We start from the raw sequence: 18,836 nt of genomic DNA, 5'->3' as shown, positions 1-18,836 counted from the left end.
TCTTTGCATGGCTTCGTTTTTAGCACACTTATTTTTTTAACTTTCACTTTTCCTTTTAATTCTCCATTCTTTTTCTCCCTCTCCAAAAAACTTTAAAATCACTATTTTTTTTTTATATTCTTTCATCTTACATCATTTCCTGTTATATCCCTACCTCTCATTTTAACCTCTCTATCCAAATAAAGCATTAAGAATGAACTATTAAAGGCAAAGACCTATACATATATTAAAAATTCATTCTAGTCTTTATAGTCTTTATTAACCTCATTTTTCTTTTTTATTGATGTTACTGTGTTGATTAAAATCCAGCCAAGGTTAAGGAAATAATATTCTTTATTACAAGTACGAGGAGGAAGGAAGAGGAAGAACTGAAGAAGGAAAAATATAAAGATTTCAAATTTCTCATAGTGACACGTAGTATTTGTAGATGTTTCCACCATTCCTTACCTGCGAAAGTATATAATTTGCCATAGATTTTGTCCTCGTTGGGACAAGTCACATCTTAGTAAATTCTAAATGTGATCCCTTCCTTGTCATTTCTACCAAAAATGCCTCAGGTTTCTTTCTTGACATGGTCATATTCACATACCTAGCTTGCTTGCCCAAGATACCCGTTTGCTTCAACTTCAATAAACCATTGTTTCTTCTTAACTCCCACGCACGAACCCCACCCTCATTCATTCATGTCCCCATTATTGAACCCAAAAACACCCTCTCCTCAAACACCGACCATCTAACCCAATAAACTTCTGACATACCCCTCCAACAAATCTCATCCAAAATCCAACAAATCCATCATCCATTTGAATAATAAAATCACAAATCGATGTTTGCTAAGCATCACCAAAGGTATCATCACACGACTAATCTCTCACACCAGTCAATACTCAATTATTACCTCTGACAACTTTGTCTTCAAAATATTATGGTCATAGACTCATATATATTTTGATTCAATATTTTAGTCAATAAAAACTTGTTAATTACATAATAATTATATCTCAAAAAATTATTTAATATATATTTTTTCGTAAGAAAAATCACTAGATTAAACCCTAAGATAATCATTTATTGAGAAAGACAACTACCGTTTCTCAAATGTACGTATTGGTTGGACCGCCTTGTTGGTTAAGCAAGTTAATGCAAGTTCAATTTGAATGAGCATTGAGTTGTTTAAAGTTTAATCACACTTAACTACTTCCTTGAAAAATGCTGAAAAAACTAATGCACAAAGTGAGCACATCCCTCAACAAAAGCTTTAAAAAGCGCACCAAACCCTATATAACCCACCAAACCCCATCATCTCCACCACCCCAATTGCCACCACCACCACCACCACCACCACCACCACCACTTCGATCACCATCTCCGCCACCAATGATGCCACGAAGCACAAAGCAATCAATACCATTCACATTCCCACAGGCACATTCCACTGTCCTCCCTGACCCCTCCAACTTCTTCTCCCCAAACCTGCTCTCCACACCACCACCCACAAACTCCTTCTTCCAAAACTTCACTCTCAAAAATGGTGACCAACCTGAATACATTCACCCTTACCTCATCAAATCCTCAAACTCCTCTCTTTCCCTCTCATACCCATCTCGCTTTTCCAACTCTGCTTTCATATACCAGGTTTTCAACGCCGATCTCACCATCTCTTCCTCTTTGAAAACCGACCCAGTTCCCCATTTGAACCATAGAATCTCATCCTACAATGATCTCAGTGTCACATTGGATATCCCTTCTTCAAATCTGCGGTTTTTCCTCGTCAGGGGAAGCCCCTTTTTGACTGTTTCTGTTACCCAACCAACCCCTCTTTCAATCTCAACAATCCACGCCATTCTCTCTTTTTCTTCCAATGATTCCCTCACCAAGCACACTTTTAGCCTTAACAATGGGCAGACTTGGATTCTCTATGCTTCTTCCCCAATCAGGTTGAGCCATGGCCTCTCTGAGATTGCCTCTGATGCGTTTTCCGGCGTGATTCGGATAGCGTTGTTGCCGGATTCTGATTCGACGCACGAGGCGGTTCTTGACAGGTTCAGTTCTTGTTACCCTGTGTCTGGTGATGCTGTGTTTGCAGGACCGTTTAGTGTGGAGTATAAGTGGGAGAAGAAAGGGTGGGGTGATTTGTTGCTGTTGGCTCACCCTCTTCATCTTCAGCTTTTGTCTGATACTGATTGCGATGTTACGGTTCTGAGTGATTTTAAGTATAGCAGCATTGATGGGGAGCTTGTTGGTGTTGTTGGGGATTCATGGTTTTTGAAAACTGATCCTGTTTCTGTGACTTGGCATTCCACCAGGGGTGTGAGAGATGAGTCCCGTGATGAAATTGTTACAGCCCTTTTGAAAGATGTTGATGGTCTGAATTCATCTGCAATCACAACAAATTCTTCATACTTTTATGGGAAATTGATTGCAAGGGCAGCAAGGTTGGTATTGATAGCTGAAGAGGTGAGCTTCCTTGATGTTATTCCAAAGATTAGGAAGTATTTGAAGGAAGCCATTGAGCCCTGGCTGGATGGAACTTTTAATGGGAATGGATTTCTCTATGATAGGAAGTGGGGAGGGGTTATTACAAAGCAAGGTTCTACTGATACTGGGGCTGATTTCGGGTTTGGAGTTTACAATGATCATCATTATCATTTGGGGTACTTTGTTTATGGAATTGCAGTGCTTGCAAAGATTGACCCAGTTTGGGGAAGGAAATATAAGCCTCAGGCCTATTCGCTCATGGCAGATTTCATGACCTTCAGCAGAAGATCAAACTCGAATTACACGCGTCTAAGGTGTTTCGACCTTTATAAATTGCACTCCTGGGCTGGAGGGTTAACCGAGTTTGGTGATGGAAGAAATCAGGAGAGCACCAGTGAAGCTGTGAATGCATATTACTCTGCAGCATTGATGGGTTTGGCATATGGAGACACCCATCTGGTTGCTACTGGATCGACACTTACAGCTTTCGAAATCCACGCAGCTCAAATGTGGTGGCATGTAAGAGAAGGAGATAAGCTTTATGAGGCAGATTTTACCAAAGAGAACAAGGTAGTTGGTGTGTTATGGGCTAACAAGAGAGACAGTGGACTATGGTTTGCTCCTCCTGAGTGGAGAGAGTGTAGGCTTGGGATTCAGCTCTTGCCTTTGCTGCCTATTTCTGAAGTTCTATTCTCAAATGTTGATTTTGTTAAGGAGCTTGTGGAGTGGACATTACCTGCATTGAATAGGGAAGGTGTTGGAGAAGGATGGAAGGGGTTTGTGTATGCATTGCAAGGAGTTTATGATAATGAAGGCGCATTGCAGAAGATCAGAAGCTTAAATGGTTTTGATGATGGAAACACATTGACTAATCTCTTGTGGTGGATTCACAGCAGAGGTGATGAAGAAGAGAAATTCGGTCATGGGAAACACTGCTGGTTTGGTCATTACTGCCACTAGGTATTGTTAATGATTTCAAATACTTAGAAAGAAAAGAAGATATTAGTAGTTCTTGCATTGTACCTATTTCTGTATTCAACTGATATATGTCTCTTACAATTTGTTTGTAAATAAAGTCTGTTTGTGTGGAATTTTGAATTCATTGTCTATCTTTACTGTGTCATGAAGAACCTTGTGGTTGCATTGTCTAGCAGCTTCCCTTTATTTTTGTTTTGTGCATTTTTGGCTTTTTCAGCTTTAAAATTAAAAAAAATTAGCTGTTAGCTGATGGATGCCCTCTGAAATTTGGAGACATTAACTATTATTAAGGAAGCAATATATGAGTAATGAAAATTAAATTTGTCTAATCTTGGTAAGTAATGCCAAATTTTATTGAAATATCAATGCATTTGAAAGCAGCAAAAATCTGTGTATTTGGGACTCTTCGCAATTGAAGTGTGCACTTTAAAGGTTAAAACTGAGAGTTAGTTGGTTGATTTCGTGATGAAATACAGACACATAGAGAAGTTTCTAATGATGTTACACATATCCTGATCTCTTACTGTCAAAGGTGACAAGAAAATGACAATATTTGTTTTAACTGATATCTGTGTTCTCGTGTTCCCTTCATTTTCATTTGTTGATCAAGATCAAAGGAAAACTTAATTGAAAGATGTATATTGAAAACGTTTCACATTAGCATGTGCAGGTGATAATATTTTCTTTTTAGGAGACTACAGGAACGTCTAAGTTTTTCCTACTTAACTGTTAATTATAATAGCCATGTTTCGGTGAAACTGAGCTTGGCTTCCAGCCCACTGTGCTATTTCTATGTGCCATTAGGCATTTAATAAAAGTTTGGATTTGACAGAAAGTAAATAAATAAATAAAATTTGAAACTTTGGCTCCTGGTGGTGCTCTCTGAGATAAAGACATCGAAAAGAACCACTGTCTCATGGATGAGTTTGTCTATTTCTCTCAACAGATTTTATGACAACTTCGAAACCTCCTTCAACATTTGTTGCTTCGCTTGTCCTTTTGATGCTACCTGATGTGCATTGCTGTATTATACTGAATGTTTTGGAAATCATTTATTTCAAACAAGTTGTCAAATATATGAATTAGAGTCTACTTTTCTTTTGAATCCTATAAATTAGAGACTGAATAAATTTGATGCTTGAAGCATTACTTATTTAGAGTCATTGTGATCATGAAATGAAACTGCTGTATCCTAATTGTGTCTGAGGCAATACATTATGGTGCCATTAGAACACCGGAATGAAAATGACTCCTTCATTTTCCAAATTTCTCTCTTGCTAGGCGCACTATTGAGCATGCAGCTTAACTCTAAAGTCCCTCAGATCTATCCCAGCACTTATTAGTTTTATAAGCATGTAACTGGGAATATATTTCTCTTATTGTGACCAGGCTTGTTAATAGTGCGCTATAGCGGCGCAATAGCCTATAGCGTAGCGGCCTGGGGGTTCACCTCTACTCCACTATTCACTGCTATTTGCGCTATTTTCCGCTATAGCGCCGCAATAGCGCTCGAAATAGCGTTTTTTGGGCTTGCCGCTACACTACGCTATCCGCCATTAACAACCCTGATTGTGACCAAGACAAGGCTTGTTTTTATATTGCATAGTCATGACAAGCATTAAGCAAGAGAACTTATTGTGTTTAAGTGTTTTATTTTTTATCTATGTCTTAATTTTGATGAATTATATCTTGAGTGCTGCCTTTATGGTTCAAATATTTTTATCTATTATGGGAAACATTTTTTCCATGCATGTGTTTTGTTCTGTTATCACATGACCACACTGTACTTTTTCCACCCCTTTTAAATAAAAATGACATGTGAGACTGTGAGAGGGATATCTACTTAGAACAACCATAAACTAAATATAATGTGTGGAAGGCCCTTGTTGTTTTCTAGAGCAGCAGATGGGATCAAAAGTTCATTTCCATTGAATCAAATTGTCTTAGTTGCACTATTATCACCATTCTTTTCTATATGAATTCTTTTATGATGTCCTGCAAGCTTTCCATATAGCCTCTGTTACTTAATCTTGTTCATGCATACTGTTGAGGATGATGCTGACCAAATAAAGCTTACACCTCCGAGTGTGTCATAGAATGCAAAGCCCGTTTTGGTCCTATGCATATGACATTGGTTGTTCTCCTTGTGTCCTTTCTTTGAAACTGATACTAATCCTACAATCTTTTGGCCTTGGTCTTTCAAAATAAAATTTAGCAAAAAAAGGAAAACCAGTATTATAGATTTGACTGCTGATCAAATTTTAACGGGAGAAAAGAACATTCCATGTTTACACAGATGTGCTGATTGAGTAATTATTCACTGTTAACCCAAACCTTGTGAGAAGTAAAAGTAAACTTGGAGAATTCAACCCCCCATCTATTTGGGGTCAGGGCCTATTTTGTGTGCTGGCACTAGAGTGTTTCATGGTGTGGGAGCATAATATTAAACCAAAGCCATTTTTTGCAGCTCCCCACAAAGACAACACCCATGTATACAACCAAATCATGTTGTCCAAAAACAAACTTCACAGAATCATTCCCTGAAATTGGCTGCTTCTACTTCCCTAAATACTCTACTACCTATGGAACCTGCCCTTGTTGTATTCTTGCTTGTTACTTCAATTAGTCCAGTTTTGACACCCCCCCCCCCCCCCCCCACCCTTGCCTCAGATTTCATACTCTCTCATTCTCACTTCAATGCTTGCCAAACTTTTAGACCAGGTTTGGAGTTGCATAATTAAGGGGGCTCAGTGCTCTCTTTAAAAAGATCAACAATCCCGCCATCAAGACCATTTAGGCATTTTCATCTGCTTGCTTTAGAAGCTGTTACAGAAGATAACAGTCCATGCATTTTTGTATTCATTTACATGGTTTTTTGTTCTTTTGTTGAAGAGCTCCGATGGGGATTTGATAGATTGTGTTTTATCCCATCATCATCCAGCTTTTCACCATCCTGAGCTCAAAGGAAAAAGATCATTGGTAGGTAATTTCATCCCAGTCTTATCAATGCAAATGACTTTGCTTGGAATCTCAGATACCCATCCAGATCCATATGCATAGGCATTCTCTAATATTCCATAAAGTTGAGGAGAATTGAGGAGGGATTATAAGTTTAAGCATACCAATAATAATTAAGTTATATATCATTGTGTGGTTTTGAAATCTGGGTACAGGCCCTGTCTGTTCTGGGTTTTGTAGGGATTGGTTTTTCCCTGCTTTTATTTCACTATTTGAACTTAGGAGTGCTGAAACTTACAAACCCTCTAACTGTAGAAAAAAAGAAAAGAAAAAACGTGTTCTGTGCTGATTTATGACTTATGAGATAGTAAATTTTACCCCACCTGCAAAATAGATGTTGAGTTGAATGACTGCTAAATGCAGATTTGTTATATTGGAGTTCATCTACAAGCTACAAATCAACCATCCAGGAGTATCACTGCAGTGGTCTACACATACACAGGACAACAATGCATCACTTTAATTTTACCAAAGCCAGTGGAAGTTCTCTAATGGAGAGGGAATGATCCAGGTATGGTCTGTTTGATACAACAGTTTCTGTAGCTATGCTGACACTTTTGAGGTTGCTAAAGACTGAAAATGTTGTAGTGCCATACTGCCATGTCATGAACTGTTTATGCTTTTCACTATCTATGTGCATTTGAATTTGGAATGGTTACCCAATATAAACACTCCAAAGAAACAAAGCAATAATATTATCTGCATATATTTTACATAATTTTTACACTCTTTTTCTAGATAACAAACAAGAAAACGAATGTTCCAACTTCCATCACATGTGTCTATTTATAAGTACCGCGCCGTGTGTACCAGCTTTCTACACGTATCTCACTCTTTTAACCTAAGCTTTGATTTTCTTTTTTTAGAATAGTGCTTGTGCAATTTCATTATGTGTCAAATTTGCAGAAACGAATTTCGCACTGTGGCATGATTTTATTAGATTTTGTTTCCATTAACTAGACAGATGCAATTTCATGCGGAAAGTAATACAGAAACTTTGTGCTCATGGGTAGTGATGGTTTTCTTCTGCATTATGCTCATGTGAAAAAGTAATGTACTTTTAGATTAACCTTTTCGTTAGGAAAGCATAATAGCTGTATGCATGAATAACTTCATTGTATTGTAATGTATAATGTAAAGTATTCTAATTTATAATAATTTTTTTTTTATTCCAAATGGGAAAAGAATTCTTTTGAACAAGTTAATGAAAGATCTTTCTTCGAAACAAGGTACCTAATAAAATGCTAAACGACCTCATCATGCTATCTCTTCCTTGGACATTCAAGTACAGAAACCTTGAATTTCTTTCCTCGATTCCTTCCCAGTTCCCAAGGAATAGCATAATTTCTTTTTCATGTCAATTTTTTATTCTGTTTTTGTTGTATAACAATTGTATATTATTAGCATCCTTTCATTTTCAACAATCAATTCCTTTCTTCATACAATTCTAAATTCCTTTCTTTTATTTTCTACTTCATTTTTCTCTTTAATATAAAATAAGTAACCAACCTTTCTATTTCTCTCCAACTAACTTAACATCCACCACTTCCAAATCCAAACCAAGTTCCAAAATCCAACCTCACCATGCTGAAGAAACTTGCAAGAAAATTTAAAAGTCCACCAAGACAAAGACCAAGACCCCCTTCTCTACCTCCACCTCCACCTCCTCCTCCTCCTCCTCCTCCACCACCACCACCACCACCTCCTCCTCCTCCTCCACCACCACCACCACCTCCTTCACCGCCACCACCGCCACCAAAATCTCCTCCTCCCCCTCCACCTCCTCCTCCTCCCAAACAACCAAAAACTCCTTTTCTCTTCCCTCAAGCCCACTCAACAGTTCTCCCTGACCCTTCCAACTTCTTCTCCCCAAACCTACTCTCATCTCCCCTGCCTACAAACTCTTTCTTCCAAAACTATGTCCTACAAAACTATGTCCTAAACAATGGAGACCAACCTGAATACATTCACCCTTACCTCATCAAATCGTCAAACTCCTCCCTCTCCCTTTGCTACCCTTCATGCACCTCCAATTCTTCCTTCATAACCCAGCTCTTTAGCCCTGACATCACCATTTCTTCCTCTCAGAATACCAACTCAGATTCACACGGGAAACATGTAATCTCTTCCTTCAATGATCTCAGTGTCACTTTGGACATTCCCTCTTCTAACCTGAGGTTCTTCCTTGTCAGAGGAAGCCCTTTTGTGACAGCATCTGTGAAAACTCCCACACCACTTTCCATCACCACCATTCATGCCATTATATCATTCTCATCCAATGACTCCCTCACTAAACACACCTTGCAGCTCAACAATAACCAGACATGGCTCATATACACATCCTCCCCAAGTAGCTGGACTCATAGCCTTTCTGAGATTACTACCTCTGATGGGTTTTCTGGCATAATCAGGATAGTGGTGTTGCCTGATTCTGATCCCAAGTATGAGGTAATCCTCAACAGGTTCAGTTGTTGCTACCCTGTCTTTGGGGAAGCAGAGTTTACAAAGCCATTCTGTGTGGAGTATAAATGGGAAAAGAAAGGGTGGGGAGACTTGTTAATACTTGCTCACCCACTCCATCTTCAACTTTTGTCTTCTAATGATTGTGATGTAACTGTCCTGCATGATTTGAAGTACAGAAGCATTGATGGAGAGCTTGTTGGTGTTGTTGGAGACTCATGGATGTTGAAAACCAATCCAGTTTCTGTTACTTGGCATTCCATCAGGGGCGTCAATGAGGAATTCCATGAACAAATTTTAACAGCACTTTCTGATGATGTGAAGGCTCTGGACCCCTTAGGAATAACAACAACATCATGTTATTTTTATGGGAAGATGATAGCAAGGGCAGCAAGGTTGGCATTGATAGCTGAGGAGGTGTCCTTTCTTGATGTGATACCAGCAATTAGGAAGTTCTTGAAGGAGACCATTGAGCTATGGTTGAATGGAACTCTCAATGGAAATGGTTTTCTCTATGATGACAAATGGGGTGGAATTGTTACCCAACAAGGGTCTAAAGACTCGGGTGCAGATTTTGGGTTTGGTATTTACAATGATCATCATTATCATTTGGGGTACTTTGTCTATGGAATTGCAGTGCTTGCAAAGATTGACCCAATTTGGGGAAGAAAGTTTAAGCCTCAAGCCTATTCACTCATGGCAGATTTTATGACATTGAAAAGAAGATCAAACTCTAATTACACTAGTCTAAGGTGTTTTGACCTCTATAAATTTCACTCTTGGGCTGGAGGGTTAACTGAGTTTGCAGATGGAAGAAATCAAGAGAGCACAAGTGAAGCCGTGAATGCATATTATTCAGCAGCATTGATGGGTCTTGCATATGGTGACACGCAACTTATTGCCACTGGATCAACACTTGCAGCATTGGAGATTCATGCAGCTCAAATGTGGTGGCATGTGAATGAGGGAGATAAATTGTATGATGAAGATTTTACCAAAGAGAACAAGGTAGTTAGTGTATTATGGGCTAACAAGAGAGACAGTGGATTGTGGTTTGCACCTGCTCAGTGGAGAGAGTGCAGGCTTGGGATTCATGTTCTGCCATTGTCACCAATTACTGAGGCCTTGTTCTCAGATGTTGGTTATATGAAGCAGCTTGTGGAGTGGACATTGCCAAATTTGAATAGGAAAGGTGTTGGAGAAGGTTGGAAAGGGTTTATCTATGCCATGGAAGGGACTTATGATAAAGAAAGTGCATTACAGAAAGTAAGAAGCTTGAAGGTTTTTGATGATGGCAACTCAATGACTAATATGTTATGGTGGATTCACAGCAGAGGTGATGATGAGGATCAAGGATTTGGTCATGAAAGACAATGTTGGTTTGGCCATTATTGCCATTAAGTACTGTTCTGGTAATATTGTTGATAAGAGTCATCGGAAAGAGTGTTAAATGAAATATTTGTATGAGTGTTAAGAATATTGTATACTAATCTGTATATAATATGAAATGAAGTATTGAGTGTTTAATGTTTTGATATGAATTATTGAATATATATTATGTATTCGTAATATTAAATATGAAACAAAGACTATGATTAGAGCTGTCAATACGGGCAGCCCGGCCCATATGGGTCAGCCCGTATGGGTTGGGTTGAAAACGGGTTGGGTTGTGTCAACTCGGTGTCTTAACGAGCCAGGAAAATATGAACTTAACCCGGCTCGCTACGAGCTCGCGGGTTGGCGGGCTGCCTCGCGGGTTGAGTGAAATAAATATAAAAAATAGAGAAATTGGATTAGAAAATGTTATAAAATGTTATAAAATTTTAAAAAAATACTTATAGATATTGGTATCAACTCATAAAAAAGAGGTTTATCAACACAATTATTTTTATCTCACATTTGAAATATAGAAAAAGAATTTAGTTTACAGGATTTAAGAACACAATTATTTTACTGTCACATTTAAAATGAGATAAATAATAGAATAAAATAAATAAAACACAAAAAATCGACTCAAATTTAAAGAAATGAAAATTTCCATTTTTCTATCTAAAAATAATCCATAAAACTAACCTAGAATTAAAGACAAATAAAATAATTTTTTTAATAAAAAATAACTCTAACCCGACGGGTTGGCTCGCTTGACCCACGGGTTGGCCCGTCTAACCCGTGGGTTAAACGAGCCGGGTTGCACTAACCCAAGTTCTTTTCGAGCTGGAATTTAACCAACCCAACCCGGCTCATTTAGCCAACCCGTCGAGCTGGCCCGCGAGTTTGAACCCATATTGACAGCTCTAACTATGATATGGACATGTCAATTATTCAGTTAGTAAATTTTAGGTTTAAATGCACTTTCCCTCCTATAGTCCCTTACTATTTAATTGTTGGGAATCAAATCTCTCCATCATATCAATCTACTTAAAACTCTTACATTCTAATTTTCTAAGAAAAATCTTCACAAATTAAATAAATATAGTCATTGCAGATGTTGTTCACATAAAAAATCACTAGCTAAAATATTAAATTTGAATTAAAAAATTATAAATCCCAATTTTCCATCTCTTTACACTGAATGAACTCTAATCTCTTATGCTACAAAATCCTTTGAAATTCTACCAAATTTCACTAATTATTTTTTCACTTATTAAACTTTAAAATTGCATCATATATCAAATTCATATGGGTTGGGAGGATTAGGTCCCAGGATCGAAGCCCTCATCCACGTTTTCTTCTCCTGGATTGATTTTGAGGCCCTTCATGAACATAAAAGATGAATGATGACGATGCTAAAGTCGTCGAATCTAAAGGACTCACTTACATCGTCGGAATTGGTTCCCATAGTTGGATTCCGTAGATACCGTCCTCGACTTAGATCAAGAGCTCGATTGAGCCCTTGTCTTGACAGTAAGACACTAGATATGAATACTTGAAATGAATAATCAACTTCTTTCTAATGTGTCCAAACTTAATTGAAAATTCAATGATATTTGTGTGGCAGGAGTTCATTAAAAGTTTTTAAAACTAAATGATTTAAATAAAAAGTTTAAATTTTAAGGATGTAATTACAAGTGGAATCAAATAATATGACCTAAAGATTAAGGTAGTTGTTATTGTCCACCACCCCCATCTAATTCCACCTCCGTTAGTAACGTAAAATCCAAAAACATCCTTGGTAAAAAATACTTCGCACTTCAATGTGCATGAACTACGCACCTTCAAGGACGTTAACTGCGCACCTTCAAGTGTGTTAACAACGCACCTTCAAGTGCATTTGGGAGTGCGTAGTTCACGCACTTTGAAGTGCGTCCGCTACGCACTTTAAAGTGCGAAAATATCAGAAACCGAAACAGAAACATAAGCAAATTCACTAGAAACATAAGCAAAGGTAAAAACAGAAACAGATAATCCAACACATAATCCAATAGTTTAATATATCATATTACAATACATTAGAAGTCACTATTGTTGTTTAAACTAGCATAATACAACACATAATTTTAAACGTGTCTGATGGTGGTGAGATTACCAGGATTGACATTCTTCAATGCAAGTAGCATATTCTCTGGCTTAACCTTGTTGTCAACCATTTTTCCAAGCATGACATTTTCTTCACTAGAAAGGCGACCGACATATGGATGGCAAATCAAGGTCTCTGATCTTTCATGATTGTTGTATCCATTATTAATCACTATAATCCTCCACCCTTCCTTGGTTGCGGATGCTCGAAGCCGGAAAGGACAATTACACTTCTTAGTGGCGGTGCTCTGACGCTTTAAGACCTCCTTGTATGGAACATATCTGCTGGCCCTCTCACATCCTAATATCATAAAAGTCTTCCTGCTAACACCACCATTATCAGACCTCGTGATAACGACAACAAAGCCATGTTGAATCCCAAGAATACGAGCCAATTCCAATACTTCTTCTCGGGAAGCAAACACCTACAAGCACATACTGTCGCAACCAGGATTGCGGCGGGACGACGCTACAAACATTATAATTCAGAAGAGTCGCCACCAATGTTTTTTAAGAGGGAAAACATTAGAAAACCCATATGAATATAGTCTTCGAAACCAAAAACGGGTCCGGGAGTCAATTACGCGTAGGGAAGGTACTAGCACCCTACGCGTCCATTTATAAATGGTTACCCTAATTAATTGTATGAAAGAAGATAGCTTTTCATTTATTCCACCCCAAGAAATGATTTTGATTAAAGAATAGTTTATATTTTATTAAGAAAAAAAGGTTTTTATTTACAAATTTGGCTTGACGGTTGTTGATGCCCGCTCCTACGTATCTCCAAAGTCCGATGGAGAATTCAAAGCCACGTAGTTCTTGATAATTTTTTGTTGGTTTGTGTTTTTTATTTTAAAAATATTTGATATATTAACATGTCTTAATTTGTGTATAAAACAGATTATTTTAGTTGGTAAGTGTTTTCTAATTCACTAAAAAAGTAAGCCATTCACGGGTTTATACATTAAAATTTAGGAGATTGGAATTTGATCAATTACAATTATAGAAGAAAATAAGAAAGGCACCCAGTAGGTGATTTACAATTGATATTCATGTATTATATTAGGTAAAGGATCAAATGGATCTATTAGAAAAAGAAAGCAGATATGCGGTGGAAGTAAAAAAATGAAACAGCTATCAAGGGAAGAATAAGATCTGGGCAATACTTAAGTTTGGAACCGTGAAAAAATAAGTTCATTATCATCATTCGAGCATTTTCCATAACAGAGAAAAAGAAAAAAAATTCTTTCCAATCACAAACAGAGTGGACGAACGGATACACTACAAATGGAGACTGTTGATGATACTGATTGATATCCTAAGTATCTGATATCTGTGTACTTGAAGGTATATATGTGTACTTGAGTAAAGTCTGATTTGGTTTTTATGTTCGATCGAGTTTTGAAAGTTTTATGCTTCTTTCCATTTGAAGTTTCTGTGCCAACAGGTCAGCCGCATGAAGCAACTCATCATCAAACTCCCAAATGACAACTAAACAAACAAATCAAATACAACAGTATCAGACCATTGGGGTTGTATGACCTTTTTAGATCATTCATTTTGATGATTGTACATGGTAGTGACATTGTTTAGGCCTTTCTCTTGCTGGTAGCTGTTTATTCGTTTCTTTTTCCCTTACTGCTTCCATTCATTTTGATGTTCATGAATTTAAGTATGTACCCATGCATATATTAAATTGTTAAGGTATTTCTCTTACTGCTAACTGTTTATTTGTTTCTTTTCCTCATCATGATTCAATTCATCTTTATGTTTGTGAATGTAAAAATGTTATGGTGCTTATATTAATTTAAAGAGTAATGACATATATAAAATTTTGAGTGGAAGACTAGCCCAATATGTCAGGTTACACATTCTTTGTATGAGAAGTATCCGATTCCTGGATTTGATATTTTGCAAGTGTAGTTTATCTATGTTCACCGTGTGAGAGATTGGGTAAAATATGAATGATTGAACAATCTTTGATTTTAGTATTTCATTTTTAAATGCACCAATAGTCCAATACTGAAGTAATATGAGTATTGTAGTTCCAACATATATTAGTGGGGAAAGTAAATAAGATATATATGCATAAACAGTTGAGTTCTGAAATCTGAAGAATGGTTTAGTCACAGTGAATGGTTTTACTTGGTTTACTCAAAGTTTGTTTACTTGAATCCGCTAAATACCCTTTTTAAGTATTGTGATAAAATATTTGTTGTATGACCTTTTCACATTGTAATCTTGAATTCTCTCTTTATTGCTCTCACTTCCTATGCAGATTCTGGTCTCCAACAAAGTTTATGTTTTAAGTGTATCCCACTGCTTTCTTTCTTTCTCTTTCGTAAGGATCTCTCTCGAGTTCACAAGGTACCCTCTCCTCTACATGCTTTCGGTTTCAACTATTAGATTTGATTAAAAAATAATGAGTTTATTCGTAAATAAGTTGATTATACTGTTCTAATTTCATATTTGATGTCTCAAGCTTCATTTGAAGGACACTCTATGTCTCAAATGGAGCCTCCACCCTTTGGGTTGTATGTTGTTTTAAGTTTATTATTCAACTGTGAATTCACTTGAAGTTCTGAAGATCCAGACGTTTTGACAACCCAGACACTCTGAAGGTTCAGATGTTCTGATGGTGTAGAAGACTCTGATGATCCAGAAGCTGAAAAGTGGAAACTCTGAAGTCCAGAAGCAAGATGGCTCTGAAGACCAAGTACTTCCCTCTGAGTTCAGAATCAGAAGGTACAACGGTCAGAGGATCTCTGCTTCCCTCTGACTCTGATCAACAAGCTTCACAAGTTCCAACATGAAGCATTCCCCTGATCAGAAGTCTACTAGGTTAAAGGTCAAGTCACTTTCCAAAGTACAAAAGCAAATGTACTATCCTGACGACCTACCTAACATTCTCAGCCACAACAGAAGCTGGAATTTCCAGAACTGCCCTCCAACGGTAGCATTCCCATGCAGCGTTCAAACCCTAATCCTTGGAGTATAAATAGAGGCTGAAGATTGAAAGATGCGGTTGGAAGAATCTCACACGCGCAAGCTATATTCAAACCTTCTAAGCATTCTTTCATCTGAATTCATTGTGTTTACTATTAGCTTTTCAGAAGCAAAGTCTTTGTAAACATTCTTTCTTAAACAGTTGTTTAGTTACCTTTAGGAGATCAAGGTTGATCGGATCCTAGAGAAGACTAAGAGAGTGAATCTTAGTGTGAGCTAAGTCAGTGTATTGTTAGTCACTTGTAGGTTTCAAGTGCAGTTGTAACATTTACCTGATTAGTGGATTGCCTTCATTCTAAGAAGGAAGAAATCACCTTAACGGGTGGACTGGATTAGCTTGAGTGATTCATCAAGTGAACCAAGATAAAATCCTTGTGTGATTTTCTATCTCTTATCTTAAGCACTTTGTTCTCGAAAGATTTGTTAAAATATTTAAGGTGGAAGTTTTATTCTGAAAACGTTATTCAAACCCCCCCTTTCTACCGTTTTTCATACCTTCAATTGGTATCAGAGCGCAAGTTCTGATTACCACACCTAACAGTGTTCAGTGATCCGGGCCGGTGTGAAAAACAATGGCTACCACCAATGAAACGCAAAAAGATGGTTACAATGCAAAGCCTCCCATGTTCGACGGTCAAAGGTTCGAATATTGGAAAGATAGAATTGAGAGTTTCTTTCTGGGCTTCGATGCAGATCTCTGGGATATTATTGTGGATGACTATGAGCGTCCAGTTGATGAAGAAGGCAAGAAAATCTCCAGATCAGAGATGACTGGTGAACAAAAGAAGCTTTACTCACAACATCACAAAGCTAGAGCTATTCTTCTGAGTGCCATTTCCTATGAAGAGTACCAGAAGATTACACATCGTGAGTTTGCCAAGGGCATCTTTGAATCCTTGAAGATGTCTCATGAAGGAAACAAGAAAGTCAAAGAATCAAAGGCGTTGTCCTTGATCCAGAAGTATGAGTCCTTCATCATGGAGCCCAACGAGTCCATAGAGGACATGTTTTCCAGATTTCAGTTGCTGGTAGCTGGAATAAGACCTCTCAACAAAAGCTACACTACAAAAGATCATGTCATAAGGGTCATCAGAAGTCTTCCTGAAAGCTGGATGCCTTTAGTGACTTCAATAGAGCTTACAAGAGATGTTGAGCGTATGAGTTTAGAAGAACTCATCAGCATTCTGAAATGTCATGAGCTGAAGCGCTCAGAGATGCAAGATCAGAGGAAGAAATCTATAGCTTTGAAATCCAAATCTGAAAAGGCTAAATCTGAGAAGTCAAAAGCTCTCCAAGCTGAAGCAGAAGAATCTGAAGAAGCATCAGAAGATTCTGATGAAGATGAGTTGACTCTGATTTCAAAAAGGCTCAACCGTATCTGGAAGCACAGGCAGAGCAAGTACAAAGGCTCTGGAAAGGCCAAAGGAAAGTCTGAATCCTCAGGCCAGAAGAAGTCCTCAATTAAGGAAGTCACATGCTTCGAGTGCAAAGAATCAGGGCACTACAAGAGTGACTGTCCAAAACTGAAAAGGGACAAGAGGCCAAAGAAGCACTTCAAGACCAAGAAAAGTCTGATGGTGACTTTGTAAGATCAAGTTTTGATCAGTGGTTGCATCACTATGTTTTGATGATTACATTAAGGTTTGTGATGATGAACAATTGTGGTACCCTAACGTTTGTCTTCTTAGTTGTGACAAACAGGTTCTGAATCTGACCCAAGTCTATCCATTCAGAAGAAGAACTAAGGGATACTAAAAAGAGAGCTTTAAAGCGTACCATGTTCGTTCAGAACAGTGGCAAATCCTTCAGAAGTTCTGAAGATACAAGCTCTCAAGAGGATCTGAAGAACCAGAGTCAGAAGTTCTGAAGACCAGATGTTCCAGTGGAACGGTCCAGAAGCAAAAGACTCAAGTTCTGAAGACTGGCAAGAAGTTGGCTCTGAAGACCCAAGCTATTCTAGCTCTGACGATCAGAAGTTCTGAGGAACTTGTTCAGAAGCAGAAGTTGCAAGGTCAGAAGAATCCAAGCTTCAGTAGCTTCAGTCTGACGATGATCAGAAGCTTCACCAACGTTCATCTGAAGCCTTCAGATCTCAAGTCAACTGGTGAAAGGACAGGTCACTATCACAGTACAACGACGTACAAGTCTCAGTCTGTCCGCCACCTACCTTGTACAGCCTAGCAGTCTGATATTACAGAATTGCCACTCCAACGGTTAAAACCCTAGCAACGGCTACATCACAAGTCTTGGAGTATATAAAGGCTGAAGAAAGAAGAAAGAGACTAAGAAACTTTGCTGAAAACATTCAACACATACGAACCTATTCTCTTAGCATTAATTCTTCACTGTTCTTAAACATCTGAGTTTACTATCAGCTTATTAGAAGCACTCATTGTAAACCCGAAACCTTTTACATCCCATTGTAAAGTTTCTTAAGAGACCAAGGTTGGTCGGATCTTAAGTGAACTGAATCAAGGCTAATTCAGTGTTTAGCTAGTCTTAAGAGGATCGGTAGATCAGCTTCTTAAGAGGATACTAGTGAGAAAATCAGTGTATTTTTAGTCACTTAGCAGGTTGCAAGTGCAGTTGTAACACTCATTGATTTTAGTGGATTGCCTTCATCAGAAGAAGGAAGAAATCACCTTCACAGGTGGACTGGATTAACTTGAGCTTTTATCTCAAGTGAACCAGGATAAAATACTTGTGTGCTTTACTTCTTATACTTCAGCACCTAGTTCTTATCTTTGAGTTTTCGAAAAGAAACAAAAAGTTTACTATTTATTCAAAAACTCTATTCAAACCCTCCCTTTCTAGTGTTTTTCGCACCTTCAATTGGCATCAGAGCTCCGGTTCTGATTTAAACACCTAACAGTGTTCAGTGATCCAGAACCTTGTGTGAAAAACAAACGATGGCCTAAGCCAATACTTCCGCTGACAACAACAACAACAACAATCAACTCAGAGCACCAATCTTTGATGGTGAAAAGTTTGAGTACTGGAAAGATAGAAAAGAATGTTATTTCCTTGGCACTGAACCAGATCTCTGGGATATGGTCATTGAAGGCTATACTGATCCAGTAGATGCTTCAGGAGTGAAGATCCCCCGTTCTGAAATGACTGACGCTCAGAAGAAGCGTTTCAAGGATCATCACAAGGCAAAGTCCATGCTATTCAGCTCAATATCATATATTGAGTATGAGAAGATCTCTGACAAAGAAACAGCTAAATCCATCTTTGACTCCTTGGTCATGACGCATGAAGGAAATGAAGAGGTCAAGGAAACCAAGGCTCTTGCTCTCATACAACAATATGAGCAGTTTAAGATGGAATCTGGTGAAACCATTGAGGAGATGTACTCAAGGTTTCAAACTCTGATTGCT

The 18,836-nt window shown here is 38.0% G+C and overlaps 2 protein-coding genes and 1 long non-coding RNA gene across 4 annotated transcripts; all 3 read left to right on the top strand.

The window, feature by feature from the left end:
* The first annotated feature begins 698 nt into the window (after window positions 1–698).
* LOC130737594 (glucan endo-1,3-beta-D-glucosidase 1-like) lies at window positions 699–6,969 on the top strand. The gene is made up of 2 exons (XM_057589407.1): window positions 699–3,438; window positions 6,838–6,969. Exon 1 carries the CDS (start codon window positions 1,210–1,212, stop codon window positions 3,436–3,438), a length of 2,229 nt encoding a protein of 742 aa, XP_057445390.1. The 5' UTR covers window positions 699–1,209; the 3' UTR covers window positions 6,838–6,969.
* A 751-nt stretch (window positions 6,970–7,720) lies between these two features.
* Window positions 7,721–10,487, top strand: LOC130737593 (ascus wall glucan endo-1,3-beta-D-glucosidase-like). The gene has a single exon (XM_057589406.1). The coding sequence runs from the start codon at window positions 8,059–8,061 to the stop codon at window positions 10,333–10,335; it is 2,277 nt and encodes a 758-aa protein (XP_057445389.1). The 5' UTR covers window positions 7,721–8,058; the 3' UTR covers window positions 10,336–10,487.
* Window positions 10,488–13,751: 3,264 nt separating this feature from the next.
* Window positions 13,752–14,824, top strand: LOC130735258 (uncharacterized). 2 transcript variants are annotated; one of them, XR_009018355.1, is made up of 3 exons: window positions 13,752–13,797; window positions 13,883–14,026; window positions 14,729–14,824. It is a non-coding gene; the product is annotated as an uncharacterized LOC130735258 (long non-coding RNA). The 2 variants fall into 2 exon arrangements; XR_009018354.1 differs by having other exon boundaries at window positions 13,783–13,797; window positions 13,898–14,026.
* Window positions 14,825–18,836: the final 4,012 nt, after the last annotated feature.

This window comes from Lotus japonicus, chromosome 2 (assembly GCF_012489685.1).
Source record: "Lotus japonicus ecotype B-129 chromosome 2, LjGifu_v1.2".
In the NCBI taxonomy this organism is placed as follows: domain Eukaryota; kingdom Viridiplantae; phylum Streptophyta; class Magnoliopsida; order Fabales; family Fabaceae; genus Lotus; species Lotus japonicus.
This window is presented reverse-complemented; position numbering and strand designations above follow the sequence as displayed.

Bases quoted from the DNA above. Each gene is read 5' to 3' on its own strand.
- LOC130737594 (XM_057589407.1), top strand. From the start codon at position 1,210: ATGCTGAAAAAACTAATGCACAAAGTGAGCACATCCCTCAACAAAAGC.
- LOC130737593 (XM_057589406.1), top strand. From the start codon at position 8,059: ATGCTGAAGAAACTTGCAAGAAAATTTAAAAGTCCACCAAGACAAAGA.